This window comes from Ambystoma mexicanum, chromosome 2p (assembly GCF_040938575.1).
Source record: "Ambystoma mexicanum isolate Mex_15411 chromosome 2p, UKY_AmexF1_1, whole genome shotgun sequence".
NCBI classification, from domain to species: Eukaryota; Metazoa; Chordata; class Amphibia; order Caudata; family Ambystomatidae; genus Ambystoma; species Ambystoma mexicanum.
In genome coordinates this window covers 655,973,103-655,992,961 of record NC_090923.1, presented here as the reverse complement: position 1 = coordinate 655,992,961, position 19,859 = coordinate 655,973,103, and the positions used below count along the sequence as shown (strand labels likewise).

Below are 19,859 nucleotides of genomic sequence, written 5' to 3'. Positions count from 1 at the left end.
GTAAATTGTCTCAGCATTTTACCATCGAGCGAGCACACTGATCGCTGCAGCATAGCCTGACGCTTGGCGCCAACCCCCGACCTGTCATTACCCGAGTACTTAACTTTTGTGATGGGGAAGTGATCCTACAGCATTGAAGGGAGGTAGGGCTAATACGACGTGGCAACGTGAAACTTGCTATTTTTCCCAATTACACTCCACTGACTTTAGAAAAAGCGGACCATGTTCGTCCTGAAAGAAGGAAAGGCTCCATGCATTGGGGTTTAAATATATGCTCCTTTATCCTGCCAAACCTAAAGTGATATATGTTGTGGAAGGGGTGCAAGCACAATTTGGGGCCAGCCCACTTACCAATAACTCACCCAACACTCTCCCCTCACAGGTTCGATTTGCGCTACGGCCATGAACTCGCGACTGGAGAGAACACTTTCAGCGTAAAACTTAGCATTCATTTGACAGAAAGACAAAATAAAAAGAGAGATTTTAGCAGCAATATGGGAAGAAAATGCAAGTTATAAAATCACAAATATTTAGAACAGTCTCGTGTTCCTTGTATCTAACGCTCATCTTAAACAAACTGCTGCTCATCACAAAGTGCCTCCCCTCATCCTTCAGCCAGTTCCTAAGTGAGAGTGTTAAAAGGCAGCCGCCGGGGCAAATCAAACTCCGGGCATTTGCTCATGGCGAGCAATTGTCTAGCGACTCCACGAATCTGACTGATCAGGAGCGAACCACACATTATAAGTGTATGTGCCTGTTGTCCTAATGGTGGAGTTTCACCATGTGTAGGCAGGTCTGCTTGAACAGCAATTTGCTGTTGAGCTCATATGTTGCCAGGCTGTCCGAGGTTAGTGGCCTTGGCTTGTGTTTGTCTGTACATTTAGTGATGAGGTGGTTTACTGACGTATATTACTTTGACGCTGTGGGCATGAGGTCTTCTATGGTTCGTAACATGTATGCTGAACGCTGTTTGTATGTCCTGATCCTATGTAAGCAGAAATGTTGGCGCTGTATGGATGTTGGGTGCGATATGTGGATGACAGGGGGACCAACGAATTAGGTCCCCCTTGGGTCCTACTTTTGTGTAGGAAAAAAATATCGATAGCATTGTTACTGGAGACACATTTTTTTACCTGAGGAGCAAAAGTGGTGGCAAGATGGGGTGGGGTGGGCTATGGTTCTACCTACTCAAGGTTTGCTAGAGGCGTCTTAATTTTGATTGACAGTGCAATCCCTTTTTAGTTGATTGATGTTGACAAGGATACAGAAGGCAGACCACTAGTGGTCCATAACCACATTGAACATTACATAGTTAACTCCTACTCCCTCAACCATGCACCACTGTATATTTTAGGGCACTGAGTGGTGGTAAACTAGCCCGTATGAGAGATGCAACCCTGATCTGAGGTGGCGACTTTAATTGTGCTCTAAGCCCTATGATGGATAAATCCAGCTGCATACCAGCGATGCCTTCCTTTTGCTGCGCTTACCCTCAGGGACCTGCTGACAGACCTGTCACTAGTGGATGTGTGGAGTTCCTTAAATATAGACGGTAGATGCTACTTTTTCTATGCTGTCCCGCATAGGGTATATACCAGGATAGACTAACTGTTGGTGAAGAATTATTGCCTGAGTTTACATAAGCGATGTATTATGGCAGGTCAGTATCGGACCACTCACAGTTTGTAGTAAACTGGGTCTTGACGGGGATCTCATCACCAGTTCTAAAGTGGTGGATGCCTACTGGTGCATTGTTGGATGGGATCTTTAGAATCATTTGGACGATATAACTGTTTTTTTTTTTTTTAACTCTTCATTTACACTTTTATGCAATGAAATCAAACGAAGCATAACGTCGACTATGCAACATTCGGAACAAAGCATCCCCCACCTCCGCAATAGTTTAATATTCTGGAACGGAACATTGGTAGTGTTGATACCACGTGTACGATTTGGGAGACCCTTAAGTGGGGGTCTGAGGAGAGTCAATTGCTGAATCTGGCATATTTAAGGAATCCTTAGGGCTATAACTAGAGGAATTGGAAAATAGCATTAATACTCTAGCGGGGGTGGGATGATGGAACATGAGGACGAGAGGGCCCTTATAGACTTACGGACACAATGCACTGCGTCGTGGGAGAGACTCAGTAAGTTTTGACTATGACACCTATACTGCTCGCCTTCATGGGGAGGGAGATAAATCAGGGAGATTGCTTGCTTGGTTATGTAGGAATGAATCTTTACGTCACACCATTATTGAGATCACAGATGAATGTGGTGCCATCTGGCGCTCCCAGGCAATGATAAATGATGACTTATGTGTGTACTATCAGGCCCTTTATGGTTACTCTGGGAATGTTGATATTACAACGGTGGAGAATTTGCTGTCACTGATATCACTGCAAAGGCTTATCCCCGATCAGGCGCGCGCCCTTGACGAGCCACTGGCAGTGGAGGAAATTCAGGGAGTAATTCAGACTCTGAAGACTGGGAGGACGCTTGGCGGGGATGGCATTCCCTCAGGGTTCTATAAAGAATACGGCAAGGTTCTGGCCCCAGTCTTGCTTCCGGTATATGAGGAGGCGTATGGACTGGGTTGTCTTCCTGAAAGTACGAGGGAAACAGTTATTATACTGTTTCGACCGGGAGGATAGCTCAGTGGCAACGCGTTTGTCTTGGAAGCAAGACAACGCATAGCAACACAGGTTTAATTCCCGGGCTCGCGCTTAGACACTGGTCCCAGATATTAAGCCTGTTATAAAAGAACAATTATATTATATTATTAAACAATTATTATCCCTTTTGTGAGAAACCTGATGGTATGCTCCCACCTATTCCCCCAGGATCTTCCATTCTGGTTGCCAGGAAAGGGCCATGGCTTTTGGATCCTGACCCTAGCGGTGGACAAGCGAATGAGTATCACCTGAGTGGAAGGTCACGAGGGATTGCGAGAAGGATACCCAAAGGCGAGACATGGTATTCCCCCCCCATTCCCAATCATACCCCAAGCGACTATCCCTCAGCCTTTTTGTGGTATTTTCAATCTCATCCCATCTGCCCCTCCCCATTTCCAACAAATACTGAAACGAAGAGGAGGCAACTAAGAGCAGTAAAGATTACCCATATAAACATGAGTAAAGTAAGGGAAACCTACTATAGAAAGAACTCGTTTTCCCACTAAGGCAGGCAGGGTCAGGCATTCAATAATGACCATTCACACCTGACTCCACTTGACTGTTTTTTCAACTATTAAAAGTGTAGTTTTTCGCAAGGAGGAGAGCGAGCTGGGGATGTTGTCTAGAGCCGAGAAGCTAAGCAGCAGAGAGCAGCAGGAGTGGAAGCCAGGAGGACAACAGCATGCCGAGACGCTGGCCCAGTGTTTGGAAGGTGCTGCAGCGTGGCTAGGGAGCCGTGCCTCCAAGGAGCCGTAGAAAGGCAGCCTGTGTCCTGCTGGTGGCGTTCGGCAGAATGCTCGTTCCCTTGGGACATGTGCCTGTCCCAAGGGTGCCTGAGGGTCAGGTGGTGAGAACCTGACCTCAACCCTGTGTATCCAGAGGGACCGCTTGACAACGCAACGCTGCCTGGTGAGTGTGAGAGAGAAACACGGCAGTGTGCATTTGACTGGAGCGGGAGAAAGACTGTGTGAAAGTGGCATGAAGCGGAAAGTGAGTTAAAGTGTGCGAAGGACAGACAAGTGTGAGAGAGATACAGAATAATAGAAATGGAAAGAAGAAAGCTGCTCGAGGTGCACAGAAGAAAAGGAAAGTGAAAGAGAAGAATTTTGAACCGTGCAAAGACTGAAGGGGGAATGCAGACTTTTAACGAGTGCAGAGGGTGCACTGTAAAAAGAGGACAGTGAGTCAAGTGGGCAGGAAGCACAAGAAGTGTGCAAGAGGCACGATAAGAAAGCCAAGGAAGGTGGAAGAGTGCACAGTGGATAAAAGCAAAGCAAAGGGAAGGTGCAAGTGTGCACGTGTAAGAAGCAAAGGAGAAAAAGAAGGGGTGCAGGAAGCTCCTGATGGTGAGAGGCTTAAAAGGAGGAGACCGGAATAAAGATTTTTGTTGAACTGCTGTTTTCTTCCTTTTTAAAGACTACCTATAACATTTTTGTAAAGAGTGAGGGTAAGCATAGGTTTAGACAGACTTTTATATTGGACTGTCAGACGTCGACGTCCTTTGGAAACATCAGTTAAGGGAACCATCCCTTTAGAGTTAGGACCAGTTAGGCATTACACCAAGCCAGGAACCGTAGTAAATAAAGGTTTTGAAACTAACATCTTTGAGTCTGTGTCCCTTGATAACATGCCTGCCTCACACTGTCCTTAAACCGGGTAAAGACCAAACTATGCGAATCTTACAGACTTCGTCAATGCTCAACCAGGATGTAAAGATCCTCACGGCACTGTCTGCCAGGCACCATAACGGCATAATGGTTTCATTGATACATGAGGACCAGACCGGCGTTGTGTCTGACAGACACACTTCCTGAACTTGCGTAGATTGCAACAAATAGATCAAACTTCCCTAACCTGCCCCTTTGCGGTAGTGTCGCTGGACGCCATTACGGTGTTCGACCCTACTGGGAATGGATTTATGCAACGTTACTGGGATTTGGATTTGGTGAGGGTTTCGTTTGGTGGTTGACACTGCTGTATTCTAGGGAATTGGCCAACTTGATCGAATATAATCGATCGAATGTACATTTCACCGAATTCGGCCAGTACCATTCAATCGATTTATAAAACATACCGAACATGTGGAGCGGGAGTTGTGGGGTGTCCCCTGAACACCATGATTGGGATTTTTGGCCTGGGGATCAGGGGAGTCCCCCGCTTCCTCAACATTGGAGACAAGGGAACGAAAAAGAGAAAAGGGGATCCTGTTGCGTCGTATCAGACCCGCGTTGGAGGGAAGAATCTGACACTGTGGGGTGCAGAGGACGTGGAGGCGAGCAAACGGGTAAGTAGGGGACGGGGGTTGGGGCCACCACATTTTGGTTTATTGGGGATGTTTGTTTGTCTGATAATTTTCCAGTACATGCAGATTTATTGCAGACAGTTCTCCGCGAACAATTATCAGATGAACAAAAAAAAAACTTCCGTATTCTAGCCCTAATGCCAGGGTAGGTACTGGAAGACACACGTCAATGTGGGAGGGGCACCAGACAGGGATGCCCAATCTTGCTGATGTTATATATTTTAGTGCTGCAGCTGCTGGCATTCTGTTTGAGAAGTGATTTTGGGGAAGCTGGTCTAGACTTTGCTGGGTCCAAACACCTGATTTCTCTCTATGCTGATGATGTGTTGCTGTATCTCTGTGAGTCGGAACATAACTTGCCGTTGATTTTTGAGGTGCTTGATCGATTCGGGCATCTCGTTTAATAGGGGAAAGTCGTGCATATTCCCCTTGGGTGGGATGCCCATCTTGAATGTAGAAATGTACCTGAACTGGGACTCAAATGGGAACTGAACATATTTCGATATTTAGGGGTTGCATGTCTCAAATGCTGCTGAGGATATGCACAATCGCTACACGGTTAGAGCTGTAGAAGGTATTCATCTGTCTATTGAATTCTGGAAAAGGCTGCCGCGCTCCCCGATGGGGTGTATGATGCTAATATAGATGATCGTTCTCCCTGGCCTTCTTTGTTAACGTACAATTCTACATCCCAGCTGGGTTTTTCTTATCGCTAGATTCCACTATTGGCAGCTTTATCTGGGGAAATGGTAGACGGAAAATTGCAATACGCACAGTGTGCCGGTGATATGAGGATGGAGCTATACTGTTTGGCTGCTCAGCTGGCATTTGTGGTGGGTTGGCTGGAGGACGATGTGACGTAAGATAATAAGTTGCTTGCAGATGCTGTTAGACCGGCCACGATTAAACAGGCTCTAAGGATTGGAGAGAATTGTTTGGGAAAGCTACCGTATATGCTGCGACTAGGCAAATGTGGAGTAGACTTCAAAAGAGATCCGGAATGCCTTTTCCCGCACATGCCCTTGGCGACCCATGTGTGCCTAGACCTGGATGATCTTGCGTGCACTAGACCATGAAAAAGTGCAGGACTCTCATTGTGGGGGGGATATGTACAAAGATGGACTATTTAAGGACTTCGAAGATTTGGTGGTTGTAGAGGTGATACCCAAAGGTCCATTCTTGAGCTACCTGAAAAATGTCAAAATCGCTAAAATGAAGTGACCTGATTTGCCTAAGGAACCAAAACCACATGCCTTAATCACACTGTATGATCTGGAGGATGACTGGAGGCCAGTGTCGTGCGTTTATGGGGATATGTTGTCTTTTGCGTGCCCTCGAGGAAGTAAGACTAGGATGGTATGGGACAAGAACCTGGATATTACACTGCAGGCTGTACAATGGGAGAATGCATTACTTTTTGTTAAGCACGTTTCCAGGAGTGCTAGGCTGTTACAATTGAACATACTACATGGAACTTATCTGACCCCCAGCAGAATTGCTAGGTTTAACACACACAGATACGGCCCATGGTGTGGGAGTCCTGCAGCAGATTTCATGCATGTGTTCTCGAATTGCCAAAGGTGCAGATGTTTTGGGGGAAGATTAAACTTGTGGTTTAAAAGGCTAATGTTAGTAGATATACTTGGTCCCAGATGAAGTGCCTGCTGGAATATATCCCAGACCCGATCAAATTAGACACATTGTCAAATTAATGGATCTAGTATGTGCCCTTAGAAAGAAGCAAATTGCAATGCCATGGAAAAGAAAGTGTGGATCTAGTTATGTGATGTGGAAGCATGAGTTGGAGCGGTGTAGTATGGCTGAAATGGCTGCTTGGCATATGTCCATAAGAAGAGGTCTATGTGAGACCACAATAAACTTTTAAGCATGGCACACACTCCCTTTGGCAATTTTCCGCCCCTGTGATGAAAATCCCCCATAATCATTGTTTGATCTTGTAGCTTGATCTGTGGTTTTTCTAGATCATGGACATGCAGATGCCCCATAGCTGCCTAAATGATGATCCAGACTTTGTGGGTTACCCCTTGTATTGACAGCTTTCACACCCCCATGCATCCTGGGGACAGGGACTGTTTGTAAGAATCGGTATTATCTCGCACCAATAGATTGTTTGTTTTGTCACTATGAAACTGTTGCCCAGTTTAATGTTGTTTGTTCTGTTTAGTGGTACTTGATGCACTGTTTATGCTGCAGCTATGTATTTAAAAAAAATGCCAATAAAAGAGATTTTGAAATTAAATTAAATGAGGCTTTTGAGTAGATGTGATTTTCATGTTGGCAGTTACATCTGCTAGATGTCTGTGAGAATTGGGTGGATTGTTGTGTAGGGATGCCCTTGTACAGTGAGGCAAGAGTCTATGGTTTTGAGATGGCATCAATCTTTCATCCTAAAGTTTTGTCTATATTTCATCATAATGGGTGTGCTCCCTTCATTAATGTCTGATCCAACTTGATAGGTATTGTTGCATTAATTGTATGACTTTGACTTGGTGAATTTGTTCCACTGTTGCATTAGCATATTGCTCAGGTGTGTTACCCCTGCCACAAGGAATTCAAGGAATGGCTGCACGAGATTTGGCATCTTTGGTGACTAGGTGGATGACAGCTCATACACCTGTGCTGCATTTCTGCCTCTGTGTGGGCAATGTGGTTTCTGACAGATTTGGAATGGGGGAAACTGCAGTGCAGTGTGTTGCGTTTTCTGGATGTTAGTTAAATTCCCTGGTGGTGCAGCAATGTGTGGGTAATTTTGTCCAAAGCCCCTAGACTTTGTTAAAGACTGTGATGAGGGACCGGGAGGAGATGGAGATAATGCCTAGATAATTAATCATTAATTCACACTACTCTTACATGTCTGAGTTCCTCTTTCCCACCACCCTGGCTGATACTAGGTAACATACAGGAGGATAAGGGCTTGAAGGAAGGGTCTTTATACCAGTAAAAGTGCAGGTATTTGTGGTTTGTTGGAAAGGCTCCCTGTCGGGATGTGTGGACACCTACTTTTTAAGAACTCACAAACAGTAAAGCTAGGAGTAAGGGGGATTACCAGCAAGTAATCTACCCCATTTTGTTAATCTGTCCTACCTAATGTTTTCATTTAAAGCCTGACAAAGCATCCATATTAACCCGAAGCCAAATTTCAATATTAACTACTGCCCGATACTCCTATCAACCTTCCATTGCTTCGTTTCTATCTGCCAACATAACCTATCCATGTCTGCCAGCACTTCCGTTGCAGTCCAATGTGTAATCCCTTCTTCTGTGCACCCTCATCAATATTTGCCTGTTAGACACCCACCACCTCTTGCCTTTTTTTTCTTTCCTTACTCTCCAATCAAGTGCTGATCAGCCCCACAAAGTGTATGCCGTCTACTTCAATGTTCCTGTGCTAGTTTCATATTGGATCAACAACATGCCCAATTTTATAAACAATTTAGCAAAGCGTTGTAAAGACATCATTTTTTTCATTTTACAGACCTTCACTTCTCCAGGAATCTTTCACTCAGTTTCCGCAGGATGTCATCAGACCAAGGGACCACTGGTGTGTTGCACACATATGAGACTTTGAAAGTTTCACAGGCACGGGACAAAGTGCTGCATGTGGAGCTAAACCGTCCAGAGAAGAGGAATGCAATGAACCAGGCCTTTTGGAGGTAACAAGCACAAGTGTCCATGACTGTTTGTGAATGTCTTATGTTAGTTTATGTTATGTTACTTTGCATTTATATAGCACCTTATGTACCATTGGTATGGTCTGAAGGCGCTGGTAGGTTGAACGCCCTTGGGAACCGAAGTTCAAGTCAGTAGAGAGAGTCAAAGGTGCGTGTGAGCACCGGATATGTGTGCAGCTGGTGTGGCATTAGTGTAATAGCTGCTTCTTAGCGGTAGGTGTGGTGGTTGAGAGATCAAGAGTATGTGCTTGTTCTGGCAGGATTTATCCAGATTGATTGTGGCTGCGTTAGGCCTGAGGAGAACGCCTGGCTGGAGGGTGTGTAACCAGCAGTGTTTAGTTAGAGTGATGGGGTAATATGAGGCAGATGTTGGTATGAGAACAGTTATACCGAATGGTGTCATAGTATCTGTGTTCTAGTTGAATGGTGGTGTAACGAAGAGAGTAAGCGTGGTGATGTGATATGATGGGTTACATGCTCTTTCAAACATTCCATGCACTCCAAACCATTCGATGTAAGTCACGCAATTCTATGCGCTCCAGTCCGCTCCATGCGCTCAGCTCCAGTCCGCTCCACGCACTCCAATCCGTTCCATGCCCTCCAATCCGTTCCATGCCCTCCAATCCGTTCCATGCCCTCCAATCCGTTCCATGCATTCGAATCTGTTCCATGTACTGCGCTCCGTTCCGTGTATTCTAAGTTGTTTTATGTACTCCATCCACGTACTTCACCCGTTCCATCGACATACTTCACCCGTTCCATCCACATACATCACCTGTTCCATCCACATACATCACCCGTTCTCAAAAGAGCAAGAAGCACTGTGAGCTCACCAGCATATATTTCAACATTTGTCCTCCTCGTGATACTCCTTACTAATTTAGGTAAATCCCATCTCACACAAGGCTGGAAGAATATCCTACAATAGGTTTTCTGTCCCCTCTCCTTGCTGGAAGATGGCTCCTAACCCCCGCTTAACTGTATTGTGTAAATCACACCTCCCAGACTGCGTCCTGGTGGTTACAAGCCAAGTACAAAGGCCTAGGCATAAGGACTGTGACTAGGGGTAGGAGAGACAGTGATTAGTTGTAAATAATCTAGGCATTGCTCCCAAGTCCCTTTGCCTTATTTTGTTTGTCATGTTTGACGAAAACTAAAGCTTGACCAATGCAATAGCAGACTTCATAACTATATTAGTGGTGTTTTATCCAATACGTCACTAATATTTGCTAACAGACTTTACATTGTACATCAAAGTTCTTTCTAAATTGCTCAACGATTGTAGACCGTAATGTGAAATAAAGGTTTGCAGATACACCCTTGGGTTAGCTATGCAAATGTGAACTTGAGGAACTATTTTGGCCTCTATCCAAGAGGCTGCCGTTTCCCAAGTGGATCGGACTTGAAATCTTTGAGATGTAGCGCGTTGAATAATTTGTTGTCTGCGCCAAAGGCTTAAGATGACCAGGGAAGCCTTTCAGCCCTGCAGATTAACTGAGTGGTGGGCTTGCAAAAGGAAAGGATCATTTGCATGTAGCCCAGGACGGCTTGTTTACATCCAAAGAATAAAGGGTTGGCTCCTTCTCAAACGTTAATTTGCAAAATGTTGAATGTTTGACTCTCCTCAAACTGGTGAAATACCCCAAAACCTCTCTGCACTGAATGAAGAGTCTGGATGAAAATTTAGAGCTTCAGACTCATAAGAGATTGGCCCGTGCTTGCGTATGTGCCTAGCTGAGTATAGCAACTAATCCTTGCACTGAGGGCCCAACCAGGAATGGAGGTAATGGGGGGGGGGGGGGGGGTCGTGAGGGTGGGGGGTGAAAGTCAAGCATTGCTGAAGAACCAGAAACACTTATGCTGCCATGAATTCCTGATTCTGCACGCAGTGCCAGCTTAGAATAGGTGAATGGTCCAGAAAAAAGTCTCTGAGACGCCCTCAGCCTGGAAGCTTTCTCCTCCCTGAAAAGTACCCGACTTAGATATCTCTAAAACCAAGCTTGGATTAAGGTTAGGTACTGTGTTGTAACAAGATTATTTTTTCTCACAAACCCATCAGGGTGGGTGAGGTGTCAGAAACTCGGAGGATAACCTTGAATTAATGTTATTTACCCGTTGTCTGATACAGTGTCCACCAAGACTTGAGATACCTTATGCAAATTACAGGGAAAGCAATACATTTTTGCCACAAAAATGCTAACAAACCTTTTGACATTGATTTAAAGATTGGAGGACAAGTGTCCTTAACAGTAAGAGAGAGAGGATGTGTATGTAAAACCAGATGATGCAGGGGAGGTAGAAACATGAGAATGGGACGAGCATGGTATAAGAACGGGATAGTGAAGGAAGTGCTAATATTAGGATGATGGGGTGAGGAATAAGAGCTGTGGGGTTGTTGCAGATGTGGTGGAGTAGAATGCTATGAAAGTGTATTTTTGGAAAGGAGCAGAGCTAGGAGGTTGGGTTAAAAATAAAAAGTCTGAGTACCGCACAGAGGGAGAGGAAGATAATTTCATAGTAAGGGAGCGAGGAGAGGGAGTGATCGGAAATGCGAGGGAGCGCAAGTGGCACGAGAGGTGGAAAGGAGGTGAGCTGAGGATAATCGTAGGGAGCTAGGCGGAGAGTAGGGAGTGAGATGAGCCGATAAGTAGGGAGGGACAAGTCCATGTACAGTTTTGATGATGATGATGAGAATTCATTTATACTTTTCCCTATGTCTTGTAGCTAACTAGCCTAGCTGAAGACGGGCTGGGGAGGTGTAGGCTAAGCAGGGCAGGTTGAAGGGTTTACAGACAGCAAAGTTGAGTCAAAAAGTGAAAAAGTATAGTTGGGATGACCACGTAGGAGATTGGTACAGTAGTCTGATTGAGAGAGTGTCAAAGAGGAGATTAGGTGCTTAGCACTGTTGAAAGGGAGGATATGTCTTACTTTTCTGATGTTGAGTAGATTAAGTCTAGCTGCAGTAGCAGATTTGGAGATGAAGAGCCAGAGGTTGTGAGATGGGTCGAAGACAACATCAAGGTTGCAAGTACAAGCCGGCTAAGGAAGGTGGTCGGGAGAGAAGAATAAGAGGGGGAGAGGAACAGATAGCTTGCTTGGATGGGAAGTAGAGAACTTCAGTCTTTGTGGCGTTGAGCATGAGCAAGTGAAATACCATCCAGTTTTTGATGGCGGAGACAGGTATACATTTTTGACTGTTGCACCTCCTGTCCGGAGAGACTAAGAGTCAAGCCTCTGTTTCCTGAGACCTTTGGAAGGATTGTGTACTGTGACATATCGTTGGAATTTGCCCCTTCTCCCAAATGGGTTACCTCCCCATTTGAGGATAGGGAAGTGATCCCACTCTGCAAGACCCTCCCTAGGAGTCTGGGCATGTGGGACCTCACTGGGAGAGACTCCCCCTTAGGGGACAAAGACTTGTGTTCCGCTGAAGAACTCCCAAAGCAATTCCCCCATGATGGCTTACATGAAACGGTTCGATATGCAAAACACAACCACATTCAGAACATTGGCTGAAGACGAGAGTAAAGTATGCCATTATCATCAAGAAAGTGGCATAGTCTGTTTAAGGGAAAAAACTCCCAATTTACTGCGACAACGAGGTTGAAGAGGAAGGACATACAGAATGAGGGAGAATGAGAGAGATGCATATGCCAGCAGGGGAGGCCCACTGCAGGTGTAACACCTGACGGAGGAAGAGCCGTGGCGTCCACGAGGTTCAGATCACTCTGAACGTGAGAGACAGACACTGGAAAAGCAGTGTGTGCAGGCGGAGAGAGGTAGCAGGAAGGAGAACCCAGGTTTCGGTGGTGGTGTGACCATGGCGACTCTGTGATGGGCAGGCTGCCAGATCAATGACGCCGATAGCACTCGACCAAGTGTTAACAGCCTGCCCAGGTAGCAAAAGGAGTACCGGAACGCCGAGCGAGGCTTGCGAAAGGTTAGCCGACAGCGAAGTGGAAGAAAAAAGAAAGTTTCGAGCGACTGTAGGTGCCCGAGACGTTTCCCTGTAAGAGTTCAGGTAATGGTGAAGACTGTATGGCTCTAGGGCACTTGTTAGGAATTGAAAGAAACGCATCCCAGTGACATTGACGAAACCCTGAATATAAAATTGAAAAAAACTCATCCCAGTAAGATTGACGAAACGCTGAATATAAGATTTATGAACTTGAATTATAATACTCAGAAAAGGAGAACCCTGAGTATACCGGAGAACAAGTACATTAAAACTGGGGTAACATTACCATGAGAATAGAGAAAATACCACAAAGAGGCAAGAGAAGTATAGGCAATAAGATACACAGGAGATACCACAGCTGGGAAGAAGGAACATTAATTTTCCTGGAAAGATAGCCCACTTAAGAGAGTATAACAAGAGAATACAAAGGCCAATAGCCTGGATCCAAGCATCCAAAAAAGTTAAAGAAAGGACTTATGGAAGACAGTCCACAAAGATAGGGGAAAAGGCCAAACCCTTGTGAGAGAGTTAATATTTGGTACAGAAGGTGACAAGAGACTATCTGAAAATTGGATATTAAGATGACCTCTATAAAGAAGACCAATACTCCAGGAGAAGGGAGTCCTTTGCCTGATAGTGGTAGGGCCAGAGTTTTGAACAGCAGACCTTTTCTTTTGGACATTTCATCACAACTGACGACCATTTTAGTTATTCATATATGTAGGGAACACCCCATATTGTTAGGGAAAGATAGGCGTTATTCATATTATTTAATAAACATATATTGGAAATGTCATTCCAGTGTCTGCATCCTCCTTCTGACCTGCCTTATATGGTGTTAGAGTGGGATGCTCGCCAACTGATAAGTTGGGGACCTGTGCTCTTCACTAAGTTGAGTCTCAAGACCAAAGCCCCTATGATAGCCACATCAGAATCCATAGTGTTTGATTTACAAAGCACTGAAGAAATCTTGATACCACCATGGGACAGGTGGCTTATCCCTCCCAAAGGCACATATATAAAACTAGCCTGGAAATCAGGCTTGGATTAGAGCTATGGGCTGGATGTCATGGTGGGAGTCATTGATCCTGGTATCTGAGGGGATATTAAGATTCTCCTTAGACAATCATGGAAACCACCTGTATGAAGTAAAGGGGGGGGAGGAATTAGCCCAAGGGATCCATGAGAAAATATTGTTCCCCATACCCCAAGAGGTAGGGGTACACACAAACTGAAAGGAGATCAAAAGGCATAGGGGAAGCAGACCTACTCTTAGTAGAGATCCGACAAGAAGAAACAGAATAGGTGGCCCCCTTACCTGATCTGGCCATCGCCCAGGGAAACAACCCAGTTCTCACAGAGGTCTTCAGAGGTCTTCAGCAGAGTAATAAGTGAAGAAGTCTCTTCTTTTTACAATGTATTTTTCTTTTTTTTTTTTTTTAACAAAGGATTATTGTATCTGGGAGATGTAACCACAGAAGTAGTATCACAAACCCAACTAGTGTTCCCCGAAGCCACAGGAAAATTGTTTTAGAGCTAGCACACTCCCATTTAACTGCGGCACATCAAGGGGCAAGGAAGACCCAAAGCCAGATAACACCTAGCTTTTATTGGCCAGGAGTTTTTGCCGATGTTAAGAATTTTGTGCTGACTTGTGAGATCTGTCAGAAAACGACAAACGCTTCAGTTCTGGCAGCCCCGGTACAACCATTGCCCATCATCAAAATCCTGTTTTCAAGGAATGCACTGGATTTTGTGGGCGCACTAGAAACCTCCAAACTTTGAAATTGCTTTATCTTAGTGATCATGGACTACACCACTCGTGATCCAGAGGCCTTTCCCCTGCATAACAACACTACACAGCAAATGTCAAAGCATCTGTTACCCTTCATATAGAGTAGAATTTCCGAAGGAGGTCTTTACTGACCCCAGGGTACCACCTTCATGTCTCGATTGATCGATATTAAAACTTTGAGAACCTCCTTCTACCATCTCCAGACTGATGGTTTGGTAGAACGCTTCAGTCCAACCTTTTTATTTTTTTTACCTTTTTAAAAAAAATGATTTTATAAACAACACTCCAAACATTACAAACAAGCTTCAAACATTAAATTGCAGAATGCACTCTTCTGTCCTCCCCCCTCCCTCCCTACTTACTTGAGCCTTAATACTCATGTCGTCCATCAGTACATCCTCGGGCGTGTCTGCTGCTATCATTACTTCCATGTCCTTGTCACTGTGGTCGGCCAGGCCCACCATTGAGACCACCAGCTGCCTCCATGCTATTAGGGAACCCACCTCCTCCTCCTCCTCCTCCTCCCCTTCACCCCCAATTGACTGCTTGATACCAGGCAGCCATTTCTGCCTCTGCCCACTTTAAAAGGTCTGCCCACCACATGTCGATTCTGGGCCGATGGGCAGCTTTCCAGCACATTGCAATTCTCCGTTTGGCCAAGATGTAAGCCAGGTCCTTCATCTTACTAATGTGCCTCAGGTTGCGTGGTCTGGTAAAGCCCCCAAGCATGCATGCCCAAGCCGACTCCACATCCAGCCTGACCCCTCTGTCTGCCAATCATGTTTTCAGTTCTGTCCAGAACCTACCCATCTCCGGGCAAGCCCAGAACATGTGCAGCAGCCCGGCCTCCTCCTCCCCACACCTAGGGCATTTCTGAGTGGCCGAGCCCCCAAACCTGGCTATTTTTCCGGGGGTCAGATATGCTCTATGAGTGACAAAGAGTTGGATTTGCTGAAGTCTCGCGTTTCGGGACACCTTCTTTGATACCTTTGGGCTCTCTCCCATTGTCCATCCGTCATGGGTTCACCCACCTCCTCCTCCCAATCTTGCCTCAGCTGGAGCAACTCTCTCCCTGCCCTAGTTCCCAATAACTCATATATACGAGATACTTCGTGTCCACCCTCAGATGTCATGTATCGTCTCTATGGTAGCATCAGACTGTTCCACAAGCACTGCCTCAGGCCATCTTTCTCTCACTCGTTTAGTGATTCTAGTATAAGTAATGTATTGGCCTTTATGCACCCCGGTGTCCTCCATCAATCTCTGAAAGTCCAATGCCCTCCCTCCTGCCATATGTCTCCAAGGGTAGCCAGGCCAACCGGTTCCCAGTATCTGCGAACCCCCTTGATCAGCTGGGAATCTTCCCCGCATAACGCCACTATCGGCACCTGCAGGGAGAACGGGTCTGGGTCTCCCCCCATCTGCCATGCCCTACTCCACACCTCCCAGCCAAGCACTAACAGCCTCGCCATTCCCCGTACCTTCGATTTAGGCAACCACACTGTCTCTCTGAGGAAGTAGGGGGCAGGGTCCTTTCGCAGCAGCCTAGCTTCAGCCTTTTCTCATCGGACAGCCATCTAGCCACATATTGCAGCTGTCCTGCCATGTAATATAGTTCAAAGTTCGGCAAGTTTATACCACCCCTATCACACAATTTTGTAATTTCCAGAGAGCCACCCCGTTTCTGGAATTGTGCCAAATGAAACCCCTGCACAGGCTATGGAGTCTGGTGAAGAAGCGTTTGGGGATCATATACGGGATGTTTACAAAAGAAATTAGCAATCTGGGCAGGACCACCATTTTAAACAAAGCCGCCCTCCCCATCATGGCCAGGGGCAATCTGGACCAAAACCCCATGCTACTTCTAACACCTTCAACTGCCTTCTCCGTATTGTGTTTGTGTTCTGCCTCTGTTGTGTGGTAGATATCCATGCCTATGTATCGGAACATCTCAGTTCTCCAAGGTATCGGCAAGACGGGCAGGTTTTTCAATGGGGTACCCCTGTATCTCCCCAGGGGGAACACACTGGACTTCCTAGGATTCACTGCTATGCCTGAGAGGGTGGCATAACTTTCCATCACCTCCGAGACATATTGCAGGTTCTCCTCCGGGAAGCGCAGGTACAAAAGAATATCATCGGCATACAGTGATATAAGGTGTGCACCTCCTGCGGTGCAAATCCCTATCTCCCCATATTGTTGTCTAAGGCACACTGCTAGTGGCTCTAGCGCTAAAATATACAACATGAGCGACCAGGGGCATCCTTGTCTAGTACCCCTGCTAAGTTGCCACCTTTCTGAAATGATGGCACCTGTTTTAACACTTGTGATTGGGGAGCTGTATAGCATCTTGACCCATCTCAGGTACCCTGGCCCCATCCCATATTCTTTTAGGGTCGCCAGCAACCACGGCCACCTCACTGAATCGAAGGCTTTGACCGCATCCAGCGAAACAATTGCAAGCTCGCCAGGGTCCCTCTCTGATTGGTCAATAATGTGGTGCAATCTCCTGTGGTTGTCCGTTATGTTTCTGCCAGGTACATAGCCCGTTTGGTCAGGGTGTATCAGTCTACCTATGACTAGTTTAAGCCTGTTGGCCAGCACAGCTGTAAGGATTTTACTGTCCTGATTAAGCATCGATAAGGGCCTGTATGACCCGCATTCTGTGCTTGGCTTGCCCGGTTTCAAGAGCGGGATGGTCACCGCTTCTCGTAGGGACTCTGGCAGCCCCCCACGTTCATAAGCCTCATTGAACATGGCCAGCAGCGGCGGGAGCAACTTTTGTTTATACGTTTTATAGAATTCACTGGGGAGCCCATCCGACCCCGGAGCTTTGCATGTGGGCAGGTGCTGGACCACTGTCTCTAGTTCATCTAAGGCATGGGTGCACAACATAGGGCCCACGGGCCAGTTGCGGCCCGCCATGCCCTTTTGACCGGCCCGCGAGGCGCAAAGACTTTCCTAATGGAGGGCGGCCCGCGGCGGCCACCCTCCATTAGGAAAGTCTTTGTTGTCTTCCGGGCCGGTGAAAACACTGGCCCTCATTGGCTCAGCACACACACGCACCACGTCGCTCCTATGAGCCACGTAGTGCGTGTGTGCTGCACCAATGGAGGGCCAGCACTACGGCTGGCGTGGTCCATAAGGCTTGATGCCGGACGGCATTTCAGCCTTGGACCACGCCAGTCGTAGTGCGATTCCAGCGACTTCCAGCTTACCTGCCGCTTACCTGCCTGCCTTCCAGCACGTCTCCGGTAAGTGGTCTCTTTGTGTTTGTGTGTCGGGTTTGTTTTGCTTTATGTTTGTGTGTGTGTGTATGTTGCGGGACGGGGTGTGTGTCTGATGTGTATGAATGTTTGTAGTTGAATGTATTTTGTGTGTATGTTGAGATGTGGGGGTGGGGGGGTGTGTCGGATGTGTATGAATGTTTGTAGTTGAATGTATTTTGTGTGTATGTTGAGATGCGGGGGTGGGGGGGTGTCGGATGTGTGTCGGATGGGCGTCGGATGTGTATGAATGTTTTGATTTGAATGTTTTTTGTGTGCTGAGTTGGGGGGTGGGGGTTCGGGTCTGTATGGGTGCATGTTTGTGTGTGTGTGCTGAGTTGGGGGGTGGGGGTTCGGGTCTGTATGGGTGCTTGTTTGAGAGTTTGCTGATTTGGGTGGTTGGGGGGTTCGGGTCTGTATGGGTGCATGCATGTGTGTGTGCTGAGTTGGGGGAGTGGGGGGTTCGGGTCTGTATGGGTGCATGCTTGAGTGTGTGTGTGCTGAGTTGGGGGTGGGGGTTTGGAGTTGGGGGTGGTGGGGGGTTCGGGTCTTTATGGGTGCATGTTTGTGTGTGTGCTGATTTGGGGGGTGGGGGGTTCGGGTCTGTATGGGTGCATGTTTGTGTGTGTGCTGAGTTGGGGGGTGGGGGTTCGGGTCTGTATGGGTGCATGTTTGTGTGCTGAGTTGGGGGGTGGGGGGTTCGGGTCTGTATGGGTCTGTATGGGTGCATGTTTGTGTGTGTGCTGAATTGGGGGGTGGGGGGTTCGGGTCTGTATGGGTGCATGTTTGTGTGTGTGCTGAGTTGGGGGGGTTTGGTTGGGGGTGAGGAGGCCATGGGGCATAGTGTTTGGTTGGGGGTGAGGAGGCCATGGGGCATAGTGTTTGGTTGGGGGTGAGGGGGCCATTGGGCATAGTGTTTGGTTGGGGGTGAGGGGGCCATGGGGCATAGTGTTTGGTTGGGGGTGAGGGGGCCATGGGGAATAGTGTTTGGTTGGGGGTGAGGGGGCCATGGGGCATAGTGTTTGGTTGGGGGTGAGGGGGCCATGGGGCATAGTGTTTGGTTGGGGGTGAGGGGGCCATGGGGCATAGTGTTTGGTTGGGGGTGAGGGACATGGGGCATAGTGTTTGGTTGGGGTGAGGGGGCCATGGGGCATAGTGTTTGGTTGTGGGTAAGGGAGCCATGGGGCATAGTGTTTGGTTGGGGGTAAGGGGGCCCTGGGGCATAGTGTTTGGTTGGGGGTGAGGTTGCCATGGGCATAGTGTTTGGTTGGGGGTGAGGGACATGGGGCATAGTGTTTGGTTGGGGGTAAGGGGGCCCTGGGGCATAGTGTTTGGTTGGGGGTGAGGGACATGGGGCATAGTGTTTGTTTGGGGGGTGAGGGACATGGGGCATAGTGTTTGGTTGGGGGTGAGGGGGCCATGGGGAATAGTGTTTGGTTGGGGGTGAGGGGGCCATGGGGCATAGTGTTTGGTTGGGGGTGAGGGACATGGGGCATAGTGTTTGGTTGGGGGTGAGGGACATGGGGCATAGTGTTTGGTTGGGGGTGAGGGGGCCATGGGGCATAGTGTTTGGTTGGGGTGAGGGGCCCATGGGGCATAGTGTACCTAGGGTCAATCAAATATATATAAGTCAATTAAACAGGCGAGATACAATAACTAAATAGAAATAAATTATAACAATGGAAAATGTGTAGTACAAAATGTAAGTTTGAAATGCAAATAAAAATCGTTACCCCTCAAAAACATTCTTTTTCCATGTGTTTAGTACAAATTCGGGGTTTAAAAAGCCTCCTGCCACGCCCCGCCTACCACCCCGCCCACATTTACTTTTCGGCCCACTATAGCCCTCATGTAAGGTACTTTCGGCCCTCTGTCAAAATCAGTTGTGCACCCCTGATCTAAGGTAATCGTCTTAAGAGGGCAGTCCTATGTCTTCTAGTGTTTCCTGGATCTCCTGATCCCTATTTTCCCCCATGTCCTCATACAGACATTTATAGTATCTGCGGAACTCATAATTTATTCCTTCTTGGGTATCCCAAATCTGGCCCTCCTCACCTCTCACCTCTCTAATCACGGGTCGTGGTGTCTCATTTTTGTATAACCAGGCCAGCAATCTGCCCGGCTTGTCTCCTCCCGCTTGCTGTCTTTCCACATATTTCTTGTAATTCAGT

At 47.1% G+C, this 19,859-nt stretch overlaps 1 protein-coding gene across 3 annotated transcripts in view; it reads left to right on the top strand.

The window, feature by feature from the left end:
• ECH1 (enoyl-CoA hydratase 1) overlaps nucleotides 1-19,859 on the top strand; it is a 435,952-nt gene that overhangs the window by 11,640 nt on the left and 404,453 nt on the right. For all 3 annotated transcript variants that reach the window (XM_069644207.1, XM_069644208.1, XM_069644206.1), the window contains exon 2: nucleotides 8,474-8,651. In XM_069644207.1, coding sequence (XP_069500308.1) covers nucleotides 8,515-8,651 — 137 coding nt within the window. In that variant the 5' untranslated portion in view covers nucleotides 8,474-8,514. The remainder of the gene's footprint in view (nucleotides 1-8,473; nucleotides 8,652-19,859) is intronic.